We start from the raw sequence: 24,996 nt of genomic DNA, 5'->3' as shown, positions 1-24,996 counted from the left end.
CTATAGATCATGCTACATAACTGCTCGTCTAGTCACTTATAGGAACTTCGTATATAGTGGAGTAAACCAAAAGTCTCGAATGAATGTTTTCCAAGCTCCAGACGATGTATATTTCAATCCTGTTTACAGCAGAATATCTGCCAGAGGCAGAAGTGACTTCACGGGTCATAAACCCTCCTACGGCATCTGTAGGCCGTAGTCTCAGCTGACAGGGGGTAGCCATGTTAGTCTGTATCAGCAAAAACAGCGAGGAGTCCGGTGGCACCTTCGAGACTAAAATGGAGTGGGGTTTTCCACCCCGTGCATCTGATGAAGTGGGTTCTAGCCCATGAAAGCTTGTGCCCAAATACATTTGTGAGTCTCAGCTGACTGAGCTTAGGGTGGGTGGTACCAGCTGAGGATTTGGCCTTTGTATGATGACTGTGAGGCCCACCAAGGCAGGGAGAGAATTCGGCCTTGCTTGAGTGCCGTCTAGATGAAGATGGCGGGTCGGGTTTGAGAACCGGCCCCGCGTGCTCGGATGCCACTTGGGACCTAGCAGAGACCGTTCAGCAGCTTTCCGAAGGGTGGCTGATTGTGAACAATGCTAGGCTGCCTTTAGCACAGCGCCCCCTAGAGCCACACTCGGGCACTGGCGCCAGCACTGACGGCCGCCCCTTACTGAGCCTCCCACTCGCTCCTTGTGGCACAGCGCCCCCTAGTGCTTCATTGGGGTAGTGGGGCCAGCCATTCCTGCTGGGGGAGAGCGCCCCCTGCTGAGCCTCCCACCTTGCTCCCTGCAGCACAGCGCCCCCTAGCGCCACAGTGGGGTCAGCACTGATTCAGACAGGCAAGCACCCCTCCCAAGCCCCGCCCCCACGCTCCATGCAGCACATCGCCCCCTAGTGCTGCACTGAGGCTCTGGGGATGGCACTGATTGCCAGAGGAGAGCGCCTCCTGCTGAGCCTCCACCCTGCTCCCTGCAGCACAGCGCCCCCTAGTGCCACGCTGGGACATTGGGGTTAGCACTGATTGCTAGGGGAGAGCGCCCCCTGCTGAGCCCCTGCCCCACTCCCTGCAGCACGGCGCCCCCTGCTGAGCCCCTGCCCCACTCCCTGCAGCACGGCGCCCCCTGCTGGCCCCTGCCCTGCTCCCTGCAGCACGGCGCCCCCTGCTGAGCCCCCACCCTGCTCCCTGCAGCACGGCGCCCCCGCTGAGCCCCTGCCCCGTTCCCTGCAGCACGGCGCCCCTTGCTGAGCCCCCACCCCGCTCCCTGCAAAACAGCGCCCCCTGCTGGCCCCCGCCCTGCTCCCTGCAGCACGGCGCCCCCTGCTGGCCCCCGCCCCGCTCCCTGCAGCACGGCGCCCCCTGCTGGCCCCCGCCCTGCTCCCTGCACCACGGCGCCCCCTGCTGGCCCCCGCCCCGCTCCCTGCAGCATGGCGCCCCCTGCTGGCCCCTGCCCCGCTCCCTGCAGCACGGCGCCCCCTGCTGGCCCCCGCCCCGCTCCCTGCAGCACGGCGCCCCCTGCTGGCCCCCGCCCTGCTCCCTGCACCATGGCGCCACCTGCTGAGCCCCGCCCCGCTCCCTGCAGCACAGCGCCCCCTGCTGGCCCCCGCCCCACTCCCTGCAGCACGGCGCCCCCTAGCTCATTGGTTAATTGTCTCTCTCTCCCCTTAGGTCCCCGTGCTGTGGCACGATGGAGAACTCTCCAGGCCTCCTGAACCCCCTGGCGTCCCCAGCCCTCCTGGTCCTGGCCTCCACTTCGGAGGGCACCCGGAGCACCAGCACCCCGTGCCAGCAGCCCCGCCACTTTGGGGTGCCAGTCGCCATGGAGAAGCCGTCCCAGCTGCCCTTCCTCGGCGCGGCTTATTCCCTGGTGTACCCCCACCCCGACCGCCTGGCGCCCGCCAGCCGCGACTACTCCCCGCAGCTGCTGCCCCTCCCGCCGCCTTTTGGCCCCCCCGGCCTGGAGCGGGGCGGGGTGGCCATGCTGGGCTACGGTGCCCTGCCCCCCTTCGCCCCCTTCCACCTCGCCGACGACGTCGATTGCTTCCCAGGGGGCTTCCTGGCGGGCAAGAGGCCCAAGGGCCGGAGCGGGTCGGAGCCGCCTCAGGTCTGCTGCCTGGCGCTGGAGAAGGAGATGGAGGCCCAGCGCGCTCAGATGGGGCCGGAGCCCATTGGCGGGGTGTCCGGGCTGCACCCTTATAAGGGCTCCCCGAATCCACGGCATGGCAAGCCAGGTAGGGGGCGAGGGCAGCACCCCCAGCATCCCTCGGGGGGGGGGGGGGGACAGAATGGGGGAAAACAGAGGGAGAGAGAACCAGGTGGGGGACGGATCTTGGGGGGTTTGTCTGCCCCCCTGCCCAGGCCATGGGCTCTAAGCCTGGGTCCCCCTGGGGAACCCCTTCTCCCGCCTTTCTGTCCACACCCCTTTCCCTCGCCCTCCTCAGCAGCCCACCCTCGCCCCGTCTGGATCTCCCCCCCCCAGCCAACACCCACTTTCCCTCACTGTATTCACCAGCTCCCCCCTCCCCTCGGTCTTCTGGGCTGCTCCCCCATCCTGGTAACCCCCAGCTCCCCTCATCGTCTCCAACTCCCCCCCTCCCCTTGCTATCCCGGGACCCCTCCCCCCGGGGTCCCCTGCTGCCACTCCTCCCCTGACTGGCCGCAGGACCTCCCCCTTGCCATTGAAGGGGCTGGCGGCTGCGTCCGGCCCTGACTGGCTGTCGCGGAGGGGCGGGGAAGTGGCGGGGTGTGGGGCGCGCACGGGGAGCGACGCTGTGGGTGGGTTGTGGTGCACTTACACGCTGTATTCATGTCCTGGGAGCTATTTAAGAAGATCTGGGGCCCGTGACCCCTGAATACGGGGTCAGGGTAGATGTGGGAGGGGGGCGATTGGACCGGACCTCCCACCCAAAGTGAAGCAGCCAAACCTCCCAGGTGGGACAGCATGGAGTGGGTAGAGAATGGGGGGCGGAGGTCTGGGGATCCAGACTCCTGGTTTCTATGTCCAGCTCTGGGAGAGGAGTGGGGTTTAATGGTTAGAGCAAAGGGGGGCTGGGAGTCAGGATGCCTGGTTCCTAGCCCCAGCTGGGGGGTGGAGTGGGGCCTAGTGGTTAAAGCAGGGGTCGCTGCGAGTTAGGACTCCTGGGTTCCACCTCCAGCCCTGCCACTGACTCACCGTGTGACCATGGGCATGTGTCATCCCTGGGCCTGGGCCTCAGTTTCCCCCAGTTTATAATGAGGGGTAATGATGCCAATCCTCCTTTGCAACATGGTTGGAGACCATTGGCTGGGAAGGTGCCAGAAGCGGGGAAAGGAACAATAACCCCCCCGCGTGCCTCATGGGGAACCCCCCCCCCACATCAATCTGAGTCAGGATAGTGGGTAGCGAGGGAGCCACAGGACAGACCAAGAACAAACTGCACCAGGGGCCTCAGGGGGTGGATGGTTCCTGGGCCCATTTCAGGTACTCGCAGCTCCCTACCCTCAGACTGCACCCTGGACCAGGTCACCCCAGAAAAGTGGATGAGCACCCTGCTCTCACCACTAGACCTCACTGCCCTCCCCAAGCCAGGGATAGAACCCAGGAGTCCTGACTCCCAGCCCTCCCTTCCCAGAGCTGGGGACAGAACCAGGAGTCCGGGACCTATGAAGCTGCATTCTCCCCCTGGGCTTTTCTCATAGAGATGGACTGGCCGCCACCTGCTCCAGTGGGGCTGGAAGGCTTGGGGCGGAGGTGGGTATGGCTCTCCCAGCCCCCCGCCCTCTGGTTGCTCTGGGGTCATTATCCCCAGGGCTCCTACTCTGTCTTGCATCGCTATCCGCTCTCATGATCACACACCCACTGCACACTGTTGCACACTCACCCTCTCATGCACGCGCATGCTTCCCCATTCATGCCCGCTCAGACACACACACTCACCCCCCATCACAATCACACGCCCCCTGCACACTGTCACACACTCACCCTCTCACACACACGCACGCTTCCCTACTCACGCCTGCTCAGACACACACACTCACCCCCCATCACAGCCTCTCTCTCACAATCACACACCCCCTGCACACTGTCACACACACACCCTCTCACACACACGCACGCTTCCCTACTCACGCCTGCTCAGACACACACAGTCACCCCCACATCACAGCCTCTCTCTCACAATCACACGCCCCCTGCACACTGTTGCACACTCACCCTCTCACACACGTGCACGCTTCCCCAATCACGCCTGCTCAGATACACACAGTCACCCCCACATCACAGCCTCTCTCTCACAATCACACCCCACAGGCCCTGGCACAATCATCCGCTCCCAGAGACAATCTCACGCACACACACACAGCTGGACCTCCCCACCCCACGCACACACATCTGCAGCAGCTGCATCTGAAAAGGGAAAAGCCCATTGTGTGGGGGAGGCCGCACCGCGCTTTTGTTTACCAGGCAGAAAGGGCAGCCTATAAACAGTCACAACGCCCCCCCCCCCCACCCGCCCTGCCCCCCCCTCCCTCTACTCCCCTCCCCTCCCCATCTGCCCTGACAGTGCAACTTTAGGTTGGGAAAAGCAAACAAAGCTTAGGTAGGTCTTTAAACTACTCATCAGCCCCCCCAGCTGCCCTCCTGGGTTCTATCCCCAGCTCTGGGAGGGGAGTGGGGTCTAGTGGTTAGAATATGGGGGGCAGAGAGCCAGGACTCCTGGGTTCTAGTCCCAGCTCTGGGAGGGGAATAGAACCCAGCCCCTGTGTGCCACAAATCCAGACATCTGGAGCTGGGATTTTCCTCTCTCCACTGACCCCCCCAAAATCTGCTGAGCCCCCTGAAATTGATGTGCTCGTGGGGTGGACTCTGTTGTTTGGGGGGAGGCTGTTTCAATCCCTCTGTTTTCCTGCGGGCGGCTTGTCCCAGCAAGTGCTCACTCTGCAAACCGTCCCTGTTTGTTTTAACTCCCTGCGGTGAACCACAATTGCAGGTCGGGGCCTGCCAGGGCCGTGGCTAGTTGGGAGATTACAGCCCTGGCTAAAATGGTTGTGACAAATTCACCGCAGACAGCAGCTCTGTGGCAAACTCTAGGGATCCCACATAATCTTCCTGAGTTACCACATGGGCTGGGCAGACAGCAGGGGGAGGCAGCGAGCCAGCAGCCCTGTCACTGACTCCCTTTGGGGCCTTGAGCCATTTCCCTGCCTCAGTTTCCCCATCGCTACAGAGCTGCAGGCGTGTGGCGCCGATGGCAAGTCAGTGGGTCTGATTCTTTTCTTCCTCACATCGGGATAAATCAGGAGTAAGCGGTGTAAATCAGCAGGTGCCTTGGTGTAGGTGAGATCAGAATCAGGCCCAATGGGCTCTATTTTGCCGCAGGCTCGGGCCTGCTTAAATTGAGCGTCTGCTCAGCATAAGCTGAATTAGCCATGGCTGGGGGCTCATTAAGGCTGGCTTTGTCCAGGAAACTGCCCTCACTCCTGATCCTACCGAGGGCGCCGTTGTACCTGCAGGCCCGTGTAGACAGGACACTGGCGTTCTCGCCGCCCATTGCCGCATGGCTCACCCAAGCCCCTCAAATTTACAACTGAACCTAGAAATCCGGCCTCAGGGTGCCGGGGCTGGGGGGTCCCGGTCTCTGGAGCTGGGGTCCCATTGTTAGTTTAAGGCAGGGGTTCTCAACCTGTTTCTTTCGGAGTCCCCCCCCCACACCCTGCTATAAAAACGCCAAAGCCCACCTGTGTCTCAACAACTGGTTTTCTGCATATAAAAGCCAGGGCCGGCGTTATGGGGTAGGAAGCAGGGCACTTGCCCGGTGCCCCATACCACCCATGCCAGCCCGGCTTCGCGGACCCCCTGAAACCTGCTCGCGGCCCCTGGACTCCTGGTTGAGAACCACTGTTTTAAGGGCTATTTGGGGTCTAAGATCAGATGACCCTTAACCCCGCACCTCCAAATTCCCAGGATCACGTCGCGTCTACACTAAGCGAGGAAACCCCTTTCGGGGAGAGCGGCTGCTTCTCTTGCTCGGCTGGTGTGTGTGTCTTCAGAGCAACACCGCCCCCTACAGCTGTAGCGGTGCCAGTGCCTTCTGGGAACCCCCTGCCCCATAGCTGCCAGGGCTAGAACCCTCCTGCCTCGCTGGGCATCTCTTGCAGTAGAGACGAGCCAACACGTCATAGAAAAGGGGCCTTCTGCATTGAGGCTGCTGGACCCAGGACAAACCCGGTGGCTGTCTCGGGCTTGCTCACCACTAGGGGTCTCCCCGTTGTCTCGTGGAAGAGGTTGGCATGGGCCGGGGCAGGCTGGCTTTGATCCTGCTAGGATGGGGTCCCTGCTCTGCGGCTGGGCCCAGGAGGGGCGGGGGGGGGGGGTGGTAACTTGGCAATGGCAGGGCCGATGCACACAACAGAGCAACCTCTGTTTATCTCCCAGCAGGAGTCAACCACACGGTACAAACGCAACCTTTTCACGAGCCGCTGAGCAATCCGGCCTCCCCCTCCTCCACTTTGCACGGCTGTCCCACCCCGGCGGGGGGAGCTCGGGGTGGGCCTGGCTGGCCCCCTCTTTCTCTTGGATCTTGTCTTTTTGTCATGCTAATCCCCTCTCTGGGTGTATTCATCCCCTTCATTATCTCCAGGCTGCCAGGAGAACAGTGGCAGATGGATGAGATGCAGGGTAAAAAGTCTCCATAATCCAGTTCATGTCCCCCTCCCTACCCCCGCAGGCACTCATTACTAATGGGGCTAAGAACCTTGCTAACCACTGGGGCAGCATGCAAACAGCATGGGCCCACCTGTGCCTACGGGGTTAAACAGAACGATGCTTCATACAGAGGCTCAACTTCAAGAACCCTCAAGTCTTCAAAAAAAAATCACAAGTCCTCCCACCCCCCATGAAATTGGCTTAAAAATCATGAGGGATTTTTTAAAAACAATACCTAGATATTTTAAATTGTACCGCTTTCCTGAGAGGGGATGGCCTGACCATTGCTTAGAGTCTTTAAAATGAGATGTAAGGATCTTCTGATGGGTGTTTTTTAATCCAGCTTCTGGGAGAAATTCGGGCTGTGTGTGGTGGGTCAGGGGTCAGGTGGGCTGGTCATGTAGGTCCCTTTCGGCCTGGGAAGCTTCCTGATGCTCCCAGCTCTGCATTAAGATAATGACTAGAATCCACTCTCATGCTTCAGGGCTGCAGCCAGTTGCATGCAGGGGTCAGGAAGGAATGTCCCAGGCCCCCCCCACCAAATGCACAATTGGCCAGATGGATCCTGTTTTTTTTTCCTGCCTTCCTCTGAAGCATCAGAGCTCAGCCACAGCTGCCACTGGGACACGGGGCCGGGTGGGCCGGTGCTCTGAGCAGATCCAGAGAATCCCTTTTCTAGCTATCTGGCTGGTGGGGCTTGCTCAGGGTCAGACTGATCGCCCGATTAGGAGTGAGGAGGAGTATTCCCCAAGTCAGATGGGCAGAGATCTTGGGGGCGATTTAGCTTCCTCTGCAGCATGAGGCTGGGATCATAGAGGCATGTCTCACCTAATCACTTCTCCGGCGTTGGTGACACCTGGGTCCCTCCTGGTCTCTGCCGTTGGCGCATGACACTTTAGCCGTCCGTGGACTCAAATCTTTGATTTAACTAAAGTCATTGGGCTCAGCATGGGACGGGGGGTCCGGCAGGAATTTTGTAGCATGTGCTCTGTAGGAGGTCCGACTCGATGGTCTAGCTCGCCCTTCTGGCCTTAAACACTTGGAAACAAAGTATTTTCCTTAGGGACCCGTTTCCCAGCATCTCTCTGCCACAAGGGCTAGAAAAAAAATGGAAAGCTGAGATTCTCCCCTAATCCCCTGACTCCAGGGGGTGGGGCTTTAACTAAAAACTCCCTGGGCCGGGAGCTTTGCTGTAGATTTCAAGAGGGCCAGGATTTCACCCGATGGATTCGCGAGGGTTTATCTAGCTCTTTAATCACTAGTATTGTTATTTACTAGCGGGTCGCTTGTTTTACACCCAGTGAGCAGCCTGGGGCCCCCATGCCTGTGATGTGTGTAGACAGCAGCAGGGAGATTTCATTGCCTGTGGCACCAAAAGGACACTGTCCAGGACCAGAGTTGAGAGGAAATCAGGATTTCCCGGTGCTCCGATTTTCACCAACATCAGCGGTGCTGAAAACATTCCCTGAAAGCTTGGAAGGACTCAGATGTTGCATTCAGAAGTTATCGCGCAGATGGAGACACGCCGCTGAGTTGATTGTAGCATCTCACTTCACTCGGTCCATTGTTTTTATTGTGTCATGGCCCAGGACCCCTTTGTGCTGGGTGCTGTAGGTTATTTATTAGGTGTATTACGGTAATGTCTAGATCTCCCAGTCATGGCCCAGGACCCCTTTGTGCTGAGTGCTATAGGTTATTTATTAGGTGTATTACGGTAACGCCTAGGAGCCCCAGGACCCTATTGCGCTAGGTGCTGTACATTATTAGGTGTATTATGGTAACTCACGGCCCAGGACCCCCGTGTGCTAGGCGCTGCAGAGACAGCCCTCAGAAAGACAGGCCTTGCCCAGAGCGTTTCCAATCTAGGGTCGACTTCCCAGCCCCTCTGCGCGGGCCGCTCTCTCATGACACTGCTCTATGCTGCCGCTCTTGGGCGTTTCGATGACCCTTCACTGCCACAGCCTCTTTGGCTTGAGAATCTCCCCACAAGGCCCTTCCAGCGCCATCGTCCCCAGGACTCGGATCTCCCCGCCTCCTGCCCGCCCTGGCCGAAAAACGCAGGGAATCTCAGACCCGAACCTCCGCAGCATCCGCCTGTCTCTGGGTCCCACCGGCCGGGCAGAAAGGTCAGGCATGGCCAGTCCCCAGGACGGGGGTACCCCTATCCCTGCCCCACGCTCCCAGCTAAGACACACTGGGGACCCTGTGCAGGTTTCTGAGGGGCTGGGGAGCTGATCCTGCCCACCCCCAGCGGCCAAATCCTCCCCCCCCAGTGCCCCCTGGGTTAGAAAGAGAATGCCTGACCCCGCCCCACGGCAGTGACAAATGAGGGGGAAGGGGCCGTGCTGGGGGGCCGGGACTCCATTACATCTCACATGTATTCACAGCTCCCCGGGTGTGACTGGCCGCCCAGCTAGGGGCATAAAGCCTATTTTCCGCTCAGCTGGGCGGGCTCGGGACCCCCCACGGCACGGCTGGGAGGTGGAGGCCCCTTTGGGCCTCTCCGTCAGGCCCCCGGCGGTGACAGGGCGTGAAGAGGACAAATTGGCGTAGCTGATTCTCCCCAGGGGGGCCCCGGCCTCTAGGGGAGGGGGGAGCCCAGATCCAGCCCCTGCGAAGCAACCCAGAATGATGCCTGCTGACACACCCTCCCGATTTGTCTTTGGCAGATGGGGTGGGGTGGAGAGGGGGTCAGAGTAGACAATGGCCCTTCAGGATCTTAACTCAAGCAGAACTTTTGCCTCCATTTCCCCCCTCCCCGCACTGTGCAGCCATCCACCGCCTCCTCCTTCCCGTGCCAGGGAGGGGCTGAACAATAGAGGTCCAGTGGGCGGGGGGGCGGGGGGGGAGCTGGACACCCCGTCCCCCTGCAGACACACCCTCACTGGGCCCAGTCTGGAGTCAGCAGCACAAAGATCGGGACTCAGGGGAGCATTATCCTCAGTCTAGAGACTAGGGAAACTGAGGCGCTGGGGAGTGAGTCTCCCAAGATTATGCAGAGAGCTAGTGGCTAGACTGGGAATGGAACCCAGGAGTTCTGCTCCAGCCACTAGACTCCCCTCCCCTCCCCTCCCCGAGCCAGGAACAGAACCCAGGAGTCCTGGCTCCCAGCACCCCTCTGCTCTAACCACGACACCCTACCCCCCTTCCAGACCCAGGAATGGAACCCAGGCGTCCTGGCTCCCAGCACCCCTCTGCTCTAACCACGACACCCTACCCCCATTCCAGACCCAGGAATGGAACACAGGCGTCCTGGCTCCCAGCACCCCTCTGCTCTAACCACGACACCCTACCCCCTTCCAGACCCAGGAATGGGACCCAGGAGTCCTGGCTCCCAGCACCCCTCTGCTCTAACCACGACACCCTACCCCCCTTCCAGACCCAGGAATGGAACCCAGGCGTCCTGGCTCCCAGCACCCCTCTGCTCTAACCACGACACCCGACCCCCCTTTGGGACCCAGGTGTCCTGGCTCCCACCACCCCTCTGCTCTAACCACGACACCCTACCCCCTTCCAGACCCAGGAATGGGACCCAGGAGTCCTGGCTCCCAGCACCCCTCTGCTCTAACCACGACACCCAACCCCCCTTCCAGACCCAGGAATGGAACCCAGGCGTCCTGGCTCCCAGCACCCCTCTGCTCTAACCACGACACCCTACCCCCTTTGGGACCCCGGCGTCCTGGCTCCCACCACCCCTCTGCTCTAACCACGACACCCTACCCCCCTTCCAGACCCAGGAATGGAACCCAGGCGTCCTGGCTCCCAGCCCCGTCTGGGGTCGGGGTCTCTGACAGTAGGGCTGAGGCCCAGTGCGCTCCATCACAGAAATGCCCAATGAAGCTGAGCTAATCACTCCCACTTCCACTCCCACTCACCCACCCCTGCGCTGTTGTGTTGTTGTTACAGCTCATGACACGTTTGCAGTGAAATTGGAATCCCCACCACTGGGAATTGCCTGGTTTCCTTCAAAGCTCCGCCCCTGGCTGGTGGGAAGGCTTCCCCCCTGCCTCCGCACTGACTGGTGGTTCCTCCCCTCCCCGCCCCCTCGGTGGTGGAAGTTGGAGATTTGGAGCTGAGTTTCACTTTGAGGGGTTCTTCGGGGTTTTGTCTGACGTGGAGACTCAGAGCGAAACTCGGGAGTTGGAGCCTGCACAGATCAGCTGGGGAGAAAGTGCTGTCAGGGAACTCCAGTCAGATGGCATATTGTAAATATCGCCTGCCCTGGCGCTAACTGGGGGGAACCATTGTGCCAGGTGCTGCACAGACCCCGACTGAAATCAGGGCCTCCCATGTGCCAGGCGCTGCCCAGACCCCGACCGAGATCAGAGCCCCATTGTGCCAGGTGCTGCACAGACCCCGACTGAGATCAGGGTCCCCATTGTGCCGGGCGCTGCACAGACCCCGACTGAAATCAAGGCCCCGTTGTGTCAGGTGCTGCCCAGACCCTGACCGAGATCAGGGCCCCTTTGTGCCGGACGCTGCCCAGACACATGGTAGGAGACAATCCCTCCCTACCCCACAGAGCTCACAATCTGATAGACAAGCCAGACAAAGGCCGGGTGAAAGCCTGTGCGCTAAGCCACTGCCATGGTGGAAGGATGTTCGTGTAGTGACGGCATTAGACGGAGACTCAGCTGCAATTCTTGGCTCTGCCATGACTCCCTGTGTACCCTGGGGGAAGTCACGGCCCGGCTCTGTGCCTCAGTTTCCCCATCTGCAAAATAAGTTACCAAGACCCCTTCTGCCGCTCTACGTTGAAGAGCTTTCCAGGAAGGGTCTGGCTCTCCCCTGGAGTTTGTACAGCACCAAGCGCAACAGGGCTCTGATTTTGGATAGAAACAACAATAATTATCCTCATTTTACAGATTGGGGGAACCGAGGCACGGAGCCAGACTGTGGTGAAAATCTAGGTGTTTCAATAGGAAGTAAAATCCTGAACAGTGCGGGGAGCCCATGGAAGAGCTGGGAAGTGAGGCTAAATCTCCAAAGGCCCAGATCCTCCCTTCTGGGCCCGGATCAGCTTGTGTGAGAAGCTCAGCCATCAGTATTGATATGCACGTTGTCTCTGCAGGCGTCAGTTTCGCAGGAAGTTCTACCTTGCGGCTGGAAAGTTTGGGTTTTTTTTGAGGGCAAATAAACAGAACCGAGGCACCTTGCTGAATTTTGGCCTCCTGGGACGTGGAATTGAAACTGGGCAACGTGGTCCCTTTTCAGCTCTAGTACATTGGAGGTGGGGGCGGAGGGGAAGGCTAAAAACAACCCACTGCTTGGGAAACAACATTTCATGAGGTCAGTGAGACCCAATGAGCTCTCAGCTCTGCCACGGCCTTGGGCGAGGAGCGTGCCTGCTCCGTGCCTCAGTTTCCCCTCCCCGCTCCCTTTGTCTATTTAGCTTGTCAGCGGGAGTTTTGCCGCTATGAAGTCAAAGGCAGGGCTGGAACCCAGGGGTCCTGACCTCAGGCCAGTGCCCTGGATCACATTGCAGTGCCTCTGCGTGCAGCTTGCCTCTTGGGGTGCGTACAGCGCCTGGCACAATGTGGGGGGAGGGGAGGCTGGTCTCGGTTGTTGCCTCTGGCCGCTACAACCAGGGCTGATTTTGCATCGGCTGGTAAGGAAGAAGTGTCACACCTTTGATCTCGCTGCAAAACCTTCTGTCCTCCCCCAGCCTTAATCTCTCCCTTCCATTCAGAACCTTCCTCCCACCCCTGCCAGGCAGCAGGTGCCCTGCTGTCCCTGGTTGGACACAATAACCCCAACAGGCAGCTCGGACAAAGGCTCAATGGGATTGATTAATAGCTCGTTAACCAGGCCCTGACCCCCAGCCAGGGCTGAAGGAAGAAGCTCCCGGGGTCACATCGCAGAGGGCTGCAGCTCATTGACCAGACTGATTGATTGGGGATCTCCGCTCCCCGGGCTCCTCGGCCCCAGCTGCCCTCTGCTGGCCCCCCGGAGAGGCCTTGGCTCGGCAACCAGCCCCTCTTGCCCCTTAGGCGAGACGGGGACTTGCAGATTCAGGCCCTCCCAGCAGGGGGCGCTGTGGGGAGCGGGGCAGGAGCGCTGGCTGTGGGGGGAGCTCCCAGCTACCCCAGCCCTGGCCTCTCCCAGCAGGGGGCGCTGTGGGGAGCGGGGCAGGGGCGCTGGCTGTGGTGTGTGTGGGGGAGCAGCCAGCTGGGCGGGACGTCCCCGGGGCTGGGGGTCTGACCAGGCTGCCTCCTTTTTCCCAGGGGAGAAGAAGCTGGAGCCGTTGGCCCTTCGGTGCCCCCTTTGCCAGAGGGAGCTGCAGTGCACAGAGCTGGGACAGCACCTGCAGCAGGAGATCGAGAGACTCGCCCACCTCCTGGACAGGTACGGGAGCCCCCCACCTCCTCCCCATGGACAAGTATGGGAGTCCCCTTCCCCCCTCCCCATGGACAGATACGGGAACCCCCCACCATGGACAGACACAGGAGCATCCCTAGCCCAGTGACTCAGCGAGACCCCTGGATGGCGGGGGGCTTTGTGGACTGGTTCCACTGGGGCTCTGCACTCTCCCTCCCCCCGCAGCTCACTCTTTCCGTCTCTCTCCGCAGGGAGGCCACGACCCCTCTGGAGGACGCCCAGAGATCGTCCCAGGTGAGCTCCCTCCTGGCTCCGGGGACGGCTGTTGGAAAGGAGTTTTGTCCCTCTCCCCCTCCCCGTGGGGTTCCCCCCACATCCCCATCACCCTTCCTGGGGAGGGGCACTAAGGAGCTAGAGGCTGCAGTCTCCCCTGTGGGTGAACTCCAGGGGGCGCTATCCTGACCCAGCCCAGCCCAGCCATTGCCCCAGCTCACAGGCTGTAAGAGGCAAGGGTAGAGGTGGTGAACACTGATTCTTCGCAGAGAGCTCCTGAGACTGGAATAGCCGGGAGCTCACCCCACAGCCAGTGCTCCTGCCCCACTCCCCACAGCGCCCCCTGCTGGGAGAGGCTGGGACTGGAGCAGCCAGGAGCTCCCCCCCACAGCCAGTGCTCCTGCCCCACTCCCCACAGCGCCCCCTGCTGGGAGAGGCTGGGACTGGAGCTCCCCCCACAGCCAGCGCCCCCTACTGGGAGAGCTTGGACACCAAATGTCCATAATCACTCAACCCCCGGGGGCTCCAGCCATCCCGCTGTTCTTCCCTGCTGCTCCAGCCCCACATGATCAGCGGCGCAAGCTCACCCCTCACATCTTCCCTTCCAGTCTCCAGCGATCTCCGCTCAGGATGGCACCGACTCTCCCCAGGGGTCGCCGCAGGCCTACGAGGACGGGCACAACAAAGTGGACAGGCAGCAGGTGCGCTCCCCCGACCACATCCCTCCACGGGGACTCGAACTGGGGACCTTCGGCTGCGCAGACACTAGCCCCAAACATGGGAGATAAAGGGGCCCTTCCCCCAGCTGGTGTAGCTGGCTGTTGTAGTACCCAGACTTTGCCAGTAGAGGGAGACACGATTGCATGGACTAAGCCAGGGTGTTGCACGAGGTTAGCAATCCAGCCTGGAGCCATGTGGTGGGGGTTGGGGGGCCTGACTTGGGATCCCCTTTCTCCCTGACCCCTGGACAGGGAGGAGGCTCCGCAGATGCATCTGGGAGAGGGGACGCCATCCACCCACGCTCTCCAGCTGGGGCGAACCGCTTAGAGCCTGCCTGGGCAGGGGAGGCGACACAAGAGCAGTTTTCTTCCATCGCCTGAGACTCACCCCTTTGCTTTCTCCCCCCACAGACCTTTCTGCGGGTGAAGTCAAACCGGGAGGGCCGCATGGGAGGTGAGAAGGGGACTCAGCTTGGATCTGGGCTGGGGGGGTGGCATTTATACTGGGAGGGGAGGGTCGGACTGAACCTTCATTGGTGGTGGATCCATGCTGATAAGGGGTGGGAAGGTCTAGTGGTTAGGGCACGAGACCTGGACCTGCACACACAGGGGTTTCAATTCCTGGCTTGGACACCAAGTGTCATCTAGTGGTTAGAGCTGGGACTCTAGTTTTAGAAGAGAAGTAGCATCTAATGGTGCGGGTGGACTTTTCCCAGCCATGCCTCTTACTGACTGCGTGGCATGTCACTGCTCCGTGACTCGGTTTCCCCATATTTGTCAAGTGGTGGGGGAGGGATAGCTCAGTGGTTTGAGCATTGGCCTGCTTAAACCCAGGGTTGTGAGTTCAGTCCTTGAGGGGACCATTTACGGATCTGGGGCAAAAATCTGTCTGGAGATTGGTTCTGCTTTGAGCAGGGGGTTGGACTCGATCCCTCCTGAGGTCCCTTCCAACCCTGACATTCTATGAATAATATTGAGCCACTTTGGAAAGTCTCACAGGGGAGGCACTTTGGAAGCAGAAAGCCGGACCCTGGGCCCATGCCTGGTTTTGCAGACCCTGTTGCTTTTGGAACTTAATAACCTGAGCAGGCTGGATTTCAATCAGGGCCCCGATCCAGTGACTCCATCCCCCTGAGTTGTCCCCTGCCCAGGTCCTCCCTCCACGGAGATCCAGTTGCCCACCCCCCATGAGCTGTCCAGCGCTCCCCATCAACCCCCTCTCCAGGGATGCACAGCCGCCCCCTGGAAGGTGCTTTCCGATCTGTCTCCCTTGTCTTGCAGCCAGAGCCGGACGGTTTAAACGGATCAGACCCTGCCTGGAGGAGCAGGTGAGGATCCGGGGCTGGGTGTCTGGGTGTGCGTGGATCGGGCCCTGCATATAAGGGATTTAGCCCCAGAGATTGCCCCTGAGTGGTGCCGTGTTAAACTGCAGCCTAAGGGCCAAGGATGAGGGCAGGCATTTTAATATGGGATTGCAGTAGAGACAGTCGTGTGGAGAGTGAAACTGCCCCCAGCAAGGCTCGATACCAAGCTAGATGGGCCCATGGGTCTGATCCTGGACGGCAGGAAGTGGGGGGATATGGGGCTACTTGAGCCCGTGGGTCTGATCCGCAGCAGTGCGGCCAGGGTGGGGGGATACTAGATTGCAGAGGTGTCCCTTGAGGGGAGACGGTCTCTGCTTCCCACCCCTACCAAGGATCGAACTCCCAGCAGCAAGGGACAGACTCCCCCCGCATACGTCCGGCGTCTGTGTCTCTCCCGGAGGCCCAGATGGAGGGGCCTCTCCCCAGGGGCTCCAGGCTGGCCGAGGCGGAGGACGAATTCTCCGAGGGGAGCCACTGCGGTGGGTACGAATATCGCAGCCCGAAGAAAAACGTCCTGGAGACAAAAGGTAGGGGGCAGCTCTCGCGATGGGGGCAGATGGGGGGGGGTGGCTTGGGAGGCATGCGTGTGGGTCCCTGCCCCCCCGGGTATGTGAATTCTCTTCTCGCCCCTCCCTCTTCCTCGCTTTCCCCCTCCCCTGCTGCTCTGGCTGCGTCTGAGCGAGGCTTGGAGCTGTTCTGGGTCAGTTACTCCCAGGTGCCTCTAGGCTGCTCTAGTGACCTTAAATTGGGATGGAAATGGCCCACCAGGGGTCTCTGGGGCTGGCAAGGGGCCGGGGTTAGGGTTCTGCACCAGTCTGGCAGGGAGGGGGTCGTTCACTGCACTGTGGCTATTCCTGCCCTCCAGGGCCCACGGGGGGTGGATCGGGGCGTAGTTAGGGCTGTGGCTATTCTCTCCTTCCCCTAGGGGGCGGAGCATAATTTAGAGCGGCCTCCAGGCTGCTCTACCTGCAGCACGTGCTGGGAATGTGTGGAGCATAAAGGTAGCTTCAGGCAACTTTCCCTCTCTCCCTCCACCGTCCCAAGCACAAGAAGGGAGTAACTGAGAATTCACCCGTGCTGGGTCTGTTGAGCACTGGGCTGCACCGGCTCTGAGCCAGCCTGGTGTTCCTACCCCCTCCCCAAAGGAGCTCTCTGGAGAGGGAGGAGGCTGTGCACAGCTGTGGAGCTACCGGATGAGTTTGTTACATTGGTGTTAGAGTCGGAGCAGAACCTTTGATGCTGGAAAATGGGCTTGGTCAGACTAAAGTAGGGTGTGATACATCTGTGTGTACTGGGGGCGAGACCACTGCCCTCTACTGGATGGAATCAGAATGCTCCGGTATGTGTCATAAGCCCTGTATTGCTAATGGAGATTCTCCTTTAATTCAGGCAGCAGAAGTTTAACCCTTTGGAGGAGGAGAAGGCTCTGTCTCCGAGGCCCCCTGTGTATGGCTTAGCTGAAAGCCAGGGCGTCTCTGCTCCGCAGGGCAGAGATTCCAGGCAGATTCACCCCCTCTGCTTTGTTCTTGTTTTTAAAATCCAAACCCCTCTCCACAGCACGTTCCCCAGCCAGATGCAGAAACGTCACAAATTTCAGTTCCTCAAACCCACACCTGGATTTGTACAGACTGGTTGGCTCAGCAGAACCCAGCTGAGAAATCTGACAGTTTCCTGTACTTCACGCTTCCTGCCCTCAGTTCAGCCTGGGCTCAGTTCCTTGCTATGGCATTCACATCCCAAAGGACCTAATGGGATGGGGGGGGCGGGGGGCTGGGAGTCAGGACTCCTGGGTTCTATCCCCAACTTTGGGAAGGGAGTGGAGTCTAGTGATTAGAGCTGGGGGGGGGGTAGGTTTGGGATCAGGACTCCTGGTTTCTATCAGTTGCTCTGGGAGGAGAGTGGGATCTAGTGGTTAGAACACGGGGGGCTGGGAGTCAGGACTCCTGGGTTCTATCCCCAGCTGTGGGAGGGCAGTGGTTACCTAGTGCTTAGAACACTGGCTGTGGGAGAAGGGAGTATTGTCTAGTGGTTGGAGCAGGGGACTGGGACCCAGGACACCTGGGTTCTCTTCCTCTGTGTGACCATGGTCAAGTCATGCCCCCCTCCCCCGGGCCCAGTGTGCCTCAGTTTCCCTATTTGTATCACGGGAGTTATACTTCCCAGGGTGGGTTGTGAATCTTTCCAAAGCCCTTTGACACAATCCTTAGCTCAGCTGGCTGGTGCTAGAAGAAAGGCAGGATGCTCCAATGAGTCTAGGATGTGGGAGACCAGGGTTCAAGTCCCTGCTCGGCCACAGACTTCCTGTGTAACCTGGGGCAAGTTACTTAGCCTGTCTCTGCCTCAGGTATTATTCCATCTGTACAACGGGGATAATAGCCCTGCCCTGCCTCCTGGGGGGTTGTGAGGATGTGTAGATTGTGAGGTGCTCAGATGCAATGAGAATGGGGGCCGCCTAAGATAGACTATAAAATACAACGCGTTGTTAATTATCAGTGGTAATTAGCAGCAAAGGTGGGGGTGGGGCAGGAGAGAGGGCAGCCTCAGATCCCTCAATGGAAAGCAGGAAGCCAACAGAACGGACACCTAGGTCCAGCTCCCTAGGTGGAGTAAACTGGTGTCACTCCACAGTGGGAGACCAGCTCCCAAGCTGGTGTAAACTAGTGCCACTCCATTGGAGTTGGTGGAGCTCTGCTGCTTTACACCGGCTGAGGATCTGGCCCTTGTGGAATAACTTGCCCCAGACCCCCCCCCCCTTTCCTGGGGGGTTTGCCCCATGGGAACAGGACGGAGATCCTTGGCGGAAGAGCTTCCAGGCCCAGCTGGAGCAGAGCCGGGGGGCAGGTGGGTGGGATGGAGCAAGGGGCAGAGTCACCGACTAAGCAGGGCCATGGGCGGAGGTTGCTGCCGTCTGTGAGGCGGTGGGCCCTCAACAGAGGTCAGTGCAGGAGGGGATACCTGGCGTGTGACCCCGCAGGGCCTGTTAGCGCCCAGTAGTTCATGGGCTCCAGAGGCTGCATGGGAGGCAGAGGAGCAGCAGCAGGAGGAGGTGGATGGATGCAGGATGTGGGCTCTGGGGCGGGAATCCTGCAGTGTGATGCTGGGCGGGGGCTTAACTGGAAAGGAGGGAGCGGCTTCCATAGAGTGGATCGTTCAGGACACCTGGGTTCTCGTCTTGGCTCAGCCACTGACGTACTGTGTGGCCTAGGGAAAGTTGTGTTGCCCCTCAGTGCCTCAGTTTCCCCTCCCAGCCTGTGTCTATTTGGAGCGTAAACTCTTCAGGGCAGGACTTGTTCTGTGTCCGAGGCGCACTGGGAACCTGATCTCTGTTGGGGGATCTTAGATGGGAAGCTCCCTAGGGCAGAAACGATCTCTTTGCTCTGGGTCTGTGCAGCACCCAGCACAAGGAGGTCCTTAGGTGCTACCGTAATACACCTAATAAATAATGTTCAGCACCCCGCACAATGGAGTCCTGCTGGGCCATGACTGGGGTGCCTAGGTGCTACCGTAATACACCTAATAAATAATGTGCAGCGCCCCGCACAATGGAGTCCTGCTGGGCCATGACTGGGGTGCCTAGGTGCTACCGTAATACACCTAATAAATAATGTTCAGCGCCCCGCACAATGGAGTCCTGCTGGGCCATGACTGGGGTGCCTAGGTGCTACCGTAATACACCTAATAAATAATGTTCAGCGCCCCGCACAATGGAGTCCTGCTGGGCCATGACTGGGGTGCCTAGGTGCTACCGTAATACACCTAATAAATAAGGAACTATACTGACACTCGTCCTGGCGGGGGGGGAGGGGGGGGCAGAGTTTTAGTCCAGTTCTGCTTGCCATCCTCCGCCCCCCCGTCTTCCTCACAAAAGATTGTGCAAAGTCTGAGTTTTGCTGAACAAAAACAAACGTCAAACCCGGTGAACTTTGCATGAGACGGAATTTTTGTTGGGATTATCGCTTTGCTGGGCGCCGAGGACAAAAGCGGCAGGGGGTCCCGAGGCTTTCGGAGAGGAGCTAGTGGCCCCTGTTCTTAACGATTGGGCATTGTGGTGATACTGTCCAGCTCAGGGCCCCATTACGCTAGGTGCTGTACAGACCTGTTGTCCCATGCTAATGTTGCAAGGGAGCGAGGAGAGGGCTGTTTAATTTTGTACTTAAAACCGGGGCCTGTCTGGCACTCCCCTGGCACCCCCCCACCGGCACCCCCCCACCACTTTTGTTGCCACCCAGGATCTGTCTGAGCTGTCGTGAAACAGGATCTGCTGTCCCTGGGAGGGGGGAGGTGCTGCTGAGCCAGACACTGGCTTCCTGCCCCTAGAGCAGTGCAGCTGGGGAGGCTGTCTCCCCGCCCCCCCCTCCCCGCCCCCAGTGTCTCCCAGTTCAGGTTGTCATGGCGGAATCCCCTGGCATTGTGGTTCCCACTTCCTCCGCTCGCCCCTCTGTCTGCGGTATCTGAGCAGAGACTTCCCCCCGAGGGACAGTTGTATTACGATCCCTGGGGGCGGCAGGGTGGGGGCATTGCTACCCTTATTTCAGGAGCCTGTGCCCCTGCCTGCCGCCCACCCCACCACCTGCCTCCCTGCCCCCCCTTCCCTGCACATCTGTTCCACCAATCCGCTCCCCAAAGCCACCGTCCTTTCGGGGTTCCCCACCGGGCCAGTGGGGTACAGCGATGAGCTGGCCTCCCTCGTCCGCCCTTCCCTCCTCATGCTGCTGGCTGACCTTGGGCAAGTCACCGCCCTGCCCCATGCCTCAGTTTCCCCTCTACCTTCCATCTACTTAGATTGTAAACTCTCTGGGGCACTGTCTCTCGCCGGGTGTTTGTGCAGCGCCCGGTGCAACGGAGGGGCCCGTGATCCCAGTCGGGTGTGGGGCTGTGCAGCGCCTGGCGTGATGTGGGGCAGGGAGGGAAGTCTGATCTCAGTTGGGAGGAATCTCAGTCAGATGCTACCATAATACAGCGGTAATGCCCTTCGTTTCTCCCCCATCCCCGGCTGGCCACGCGTAGTGGCTGATGAGTGGGCTCCAGCCTTGGCTAAGAGATCCGGCTTTTCTACCTCAGCCAGCAGAGGCTGACGCCGTTAGATCTCGGGGTCGCGGGTGGGGTCCGTACAGCTGATGCCCAGCGCTGTATTAAGAGCCCCTTCCCCATCTCTCCCAGACTGCAGACTCTTGGTGGCACAGAGCAGCGACGAGGCGGACATGGACTCGGATGGTGACGAGCTGCCGGCCTTCGCCAAGCAGACGTATCCTGCTCCCTGTGGGGCTGAGGGAGGAGCAGGCGTAAGGGCTGGGAGGTTTCCCTTCTGCCCCTAGACTAGGTGGCCATTCAGAGAAGTGGCGGGGTAGCAAAACCCCACGGCTGCACCATTCGCACCCGCCACTCACAGAGTTGCGGCCCGGCCCTGCTTCCAGGCCGCACAGCCCTGCAGCTTGAGCTGATGGAGCGCTCCCCCGGCTGGCAGCGGTAGTAAGTCCCTTAGTCGCTCCCACGTGGACCCAGCAGCTGGTGATGTGCCACGCCCTCTATAGGAGCGGGGAGGAGACAGCACACACGCTAGTTGCCATCAGCACCAGCCCAGCTGATCAGCGCTCGGGCAGCCTGGAGCAGAACCGGAGGCCAAGGTTGGATTGAAGCGTCGTGCTGGGCCGGAGGTGAACTCGCACTCAATGAAGTGGGATCTAGGGCTTAGAGCAGCGTGGGCTGAGAGCCGGGGCACCTGGGTTCTAGTCCTGGCTCTGGAAGGGCAGTGGGGTCCAGTGGTTGGAGCAGGAGGGCGGTGACTCAGGAAATGACTTTCTGGGCCTGGCACTGAACTCTGCCTCCCTCTTTAATTCAGGCAGGTTTCTTTGCCTGTTGTGCCTCAGTTTCCCCCTCCCCACCTTCCCCAGCCAGTTTGCAAAGTGCTTTGAGATCCTTGAATGAAGGGCAAAGCACACTTGGGATCTGTATCACGTCGTGGCCTGGACCACGGGCTCTGTAATCGGCACGTTCCACGACCGCCTCTTTCGGCAAACTCAGCCTGGGCCACCTCTCTGATTTCAGCCCCGGCTTTTGGGGGGACACTGTCTAGATCCCTGGAGCTCTCTGGCTGTGGGGGGAGGGGGCTGTAAGGGTATTGTCTCTTCCTTCACTGCCACCTGACCAGGTGCCTGTCTCCAGTCTCGAAGAGCGCCCCAGCGGAGGAGGACAGCAGGAAGCCAGGGGGCCTGGGTGCACCTGGGACGGCAAGAGGGTAAATCAGGGGGGGCTCCCGCTTTCTCTTGGCTTCCTTCCAGTGCCCTGTTGCTCAGTGGCTGAGCCGCTCCAAGGGCTCCCGGGTGTGTGCCCTCGACTGCCCTGACCTGCCCCCTCCATCGCGCCATCCTGCTAAGAGATGGCCCCGGCTCAGCGCCGTCCGTCTATCTTCTCTCCCCGGCCCTGCCCCAGAATCCCAGCACTCCCTCGGGTCGTCTGGATCCGAATTCTGGCTTAGCTTAATCTCTAGTCGCCTTCTCCCCCCGGCCTTGCTCATGTCCAGTGCCAGCCTCTCGGCTTCTCTCCAATCCTCTCCTGTCCCCGCAGCAAGGTGGAGGAGGAGGAGGGAGATGCCACCCTCACCATGGAGCTGCTGAAGGCTCAGATCCAGGAGCTGCGGCGACGGCTCCTCCGAAAGGACTCGTACAAATGCCACATTTGCCTGGTAAGGGTGGCCCATCCCCCGGCTTGTTACTACCCCCTCTCACACACACACTGGGCCCAGGAAGCAAAATTTGGACCCGGATCCGACATATTAAGATCTGGGGGTTTTGACCTGGCATCTGAACGAGCAAGTTCACGCGACTGGCTCCCAGTGCAGAGCAGTTAGAGGTGGAGATGCTGTGATGTCCTCCCCCCACATCTCTGCTTGGGACCAAAACACGAGGTCTGGATTCCACTCCCTCCAGAGTCTGGCATCATTCTGGATACTTGAGTAGCCAGGAGCTCCCCTCCCCGCAGCCAGCGCTCCTGCCCCGCTCCCGACAGCGCCCCCTGCTGGGAGAGGCTGGGGGTGGAATATCCGGGAGCTCCCCCGCAGCCAGCGCTCCCGCCCTGCTCCCTACAGCACCCCCTGCTGGGAGAGGCTGGGGGTGGACTAGCCGGGAGCTCCCCCGCAGCCAGCGCTCCTGCCCCGCTCCCGACAGCGCCCCCTGCTGGGAGAGGCTGGGGGTGGACTAGCCGGGAGCTCCCCCGCAGCCAGCGCCCCCGCCCTGCTCCCTACAGCGCCCCCTGCTGGGAGAGGCTGGGGGTGGACTAACCGGGAGCTTCCCCGCAGCCAGCGCTCCTGCCCCGCTCCCGACAGCGCCTCCTGCTGGGAGAGGCTGGGGGGGGACTAGGTGGGAGCGCCCCCGCAGCCAGTGCTCCTGCCCTGCTCCCGACAGCGCCCCCTGCTGGGAGAGGCTGGGGTGGACTAGCTGGGAGCTCCCCCGCAGCCAGTGCTCCCACCCTGCTCCCTACAGCGCCCCCTGCTGGGAGAGGCTGGGGTTGGAATAGCTGGGGGCGCCCCCGCAGCCAGCGCTCCTGCCCCGCTCCCGACAGCGCCCCCTGCTGGGAGAGGCTGGGGGTGGAATATCCGGGAGCTCCCCCGCAGCCAGCGCTCCCACCCTGCTCCCTACAGCGCCCCCTGCTGGGAGAGGCTGGGGGTGGACTAGCCGGGAGTTCCCCCGCAGCCAGCGCTCCTGCCCTGCTCCCTACAGTTCTTTCCCAACGTTCAGTCTCTTTCCTTTCCAGGACTCGTACTCTGTGCCTTTGACTTCGATTCAGTGTTGGCACATCCACTGCGAGCAGTGCTGGCTCCGGACCCTGGTAACGCCCCCCACCCCCCGTTCCCTTTGGGCTCCCTGCCCATGCTCCATTACCCGCTCCAGAGCATGAAATACACAGTCCAGATACACCCCTTGTGCATTTCGCTGCATAACCCCCCCGCTAGCTCTCCTCTCCCCGAGTCGCTGCTGTGAGCCCCCCCAATGCTGGCTTGACTCCAGGCATTGATGGCAGGTCAGACCTGCCCAGCCCTCTGTTCTGTCCCATTCAAGCTCTCATACCGTGCCCATCACCATGGTCCCTGGGCACCTGCCCATCACCATGGTCCCTGGGCACCTGCTCATCACCATGGTCCCTGGGCACCTGCCCATCATGCATCAACTCACATGACTGCTATTGGTTTCTTATTGTGCTCTTGAAGGGAAGTCTGGTCCGGTGGTTAGAGCAGGGGGGCTGGCAGCCAGGACACCTGGGTTCCATTCCCAGCTCTGGGAGAGGAGTGGGGTCTAGTGGTTAGAGGAGGGCGGGATGGGAGACAGGACACCTGGGTTCCATTCCCAGTTCTGGGAGAGGAGTGGGGTCTAGTGGTTAAAGGGGGGTGGGGAGGGATGGGAGACAGGACACCTGGGTTCCATTCCCAGTTCTGGGAGAGGAGTGGGGTCTAGTGGTTAGAGGGGGGCAGGATGGGAGACAGGACACCTGGGTTCCATTCCCAGTTCTGGGAGAGGAGTGGGGTCCAGTGAATTGAGGGGTTAGGGTTCTCAGCTCCTAGTCCTAGCGCTAACACTTAGCACCCAGAGGTAGCTGCATTTCAGTGGCAGGTGAGGGGCGTGCTGAATGCAGGGTGCTCGGCCGGAGTCGGGGGCGGGGGGGTGCATTGTTAACCATTTACCAGATCTCTTTTAAAGCTTGACGTCTCCCGCTGCCCTTTCTTCCAGGGCTCCAAGAAGCTCTGCCCGCAGTGCAACGCCATCACGTCCCCCGCCGACCTGCGGCGCGTGTACCTATGATCTCAGGCCAGCCTCCCAGCCCCGATGGCTGCATCCTTCAGCACGAGCCACGCATCCCGCTCCCCCCAGGTCCCCCCACTGCAGACTGAACCCAAACTGGGAGGCTGCTGACCCGCTAAAACGACCTGCCACCCATCCTGGGAAGTGAAAGCAAAAGGAGCTACACCTGCTCCGGGCATGGGTCGTGACTAGCTGTGGCACCCCCTCGCCATGGCCGGGAACGGGGGGGGATGGGGGGGGCTGCTTTCCTGTGCCCCCTTGTGCCCCCTCTTGTTTGTCTTTTGTTCATTAAGTAAAACCTATTTTTAGTAACGCTTGACCCTGGCCTGAATGCGTCGCTCCCACCCCTCCAAAGAGAGCCGCTGACGGCGGTGGGCATGCAGAGAACACACCCAGGCCCTGCTCCCAGGCTGGGGCGCCCCTGACCCCAGGCTCAAGTCCTGGCTCTGCCACACACTCCCAGAGGGAGTGGGGTCTAGTGGGTTGGGGATCAGGACTCCTGGGTCCCCTTCCTGCTTGGGGGGAGGGGCAGAAGGGGGCTTGCGGTCAGGACTCCAAAGAACCCAATTCGCCCTGGCTCTGCAGCTCAGGATCTCCCAGCCCCAGGGCCGCCCAGAGTGGCAAGTGGGGCAATACTATGAAATACTATATTCTTGTGGGGCCTGCCCCCCTTTGGTGCCCAGCCCCCTGCTCTACCCACTACATCCCACTCCTCTCCCAAGCTGAGGATAAACCCAGAAGTCCTGACTTCCAGTCCACCCTGCTAGATCCCCACTCCCCTCCTGAGCGGGGGATTGAACCCAGGAGTCCTAGCAACAGATCCCCGTTAAACCCCAAGGCCGTACGCCCCACACACTGGA

General features: G+C 60.4%; 1 protein-coding gene across 1 annotated transcript; it reads left to right on the top strand.

Annotated features, from left to right (window-relative positions):
• Positions 1-1,675: 1,675 nt before the first annotated feature.
• On the top strand, positions 1,676-24,290 carry LOC123354097 (E3 ubiquitin-protein ligase Rnf220-like). Its single transcript, XM_044995768.1, has 13 exons — positions 1,676-2,219; positions 12,895-13,015; positions 13,240-13,282; positions 13,870-13,962; positions 14,392-14,434; positions 15,262-15,308; positions 15,691-15,871; positions 20,505-20,626; positions 21,095-21,098; positions 21,507-21,579; positions 21,909-22,026; positions 23,094-23,168; positions 24,065-24,290. Exons 1-13 carry the CDS (start codon positions 1,676-1,678, stop codon positions 24,134-24,136), a joined length of 1,536 nt encoding a protein of 511 aa, XP_044851703.1. The 3' UTR covers positions 24,137-24,290.
• The last annotated feature ends 706 nt before the right edge of the window (positions 24,291-24,996 follow it).

The sequence above is a fragment of the Mauremys mutica genome, chromosome 20 (assembly GCF_020497125.1).
Source record: "Mauremys mutica isolate MM-2020 ecotype Southern chromosome 20, ASM2049712v1, whole genome shotgun sequence".
In the NCBI taxonomy this organism is placed as follows: domain Eukaryota; kingdom Metazoa; phylum Chordata; order Testudines; family Geoemydidae; genus Mauremys; species Mauremys mutica.
Note: the sequence above shows the minus strand (reverse complement) of the source record. Positions and strands in the feature narration are given on the sequence as shown.

Excerpts from the sequence above, each read along its gene's own strand:
- LOC123354097 (XM_044995768.1), top strand. The coding sequence starts at position 1,676 with ATGGAGAACTCTCCAGGCCTCCTGAACCCCCTGGCGTCCCCAGCCCTC. Across the intron at positions 2,220-12,894 it reads TCCACGGCATGGCAAGCCAG|GGGAGAAGAAGCTGGAGCCG; the intron begins GTAGGGGGCGAG and ends CCTTTTTCCCAG. Across the intron at positions 14,435-15,261 it reads CCGGGAGGGCCGCATGGGAG|CCAGAGCCGGACGGTTTAAA; the intron begins GTGAGAAGGGGA and ends CTTGTCTTGCAG.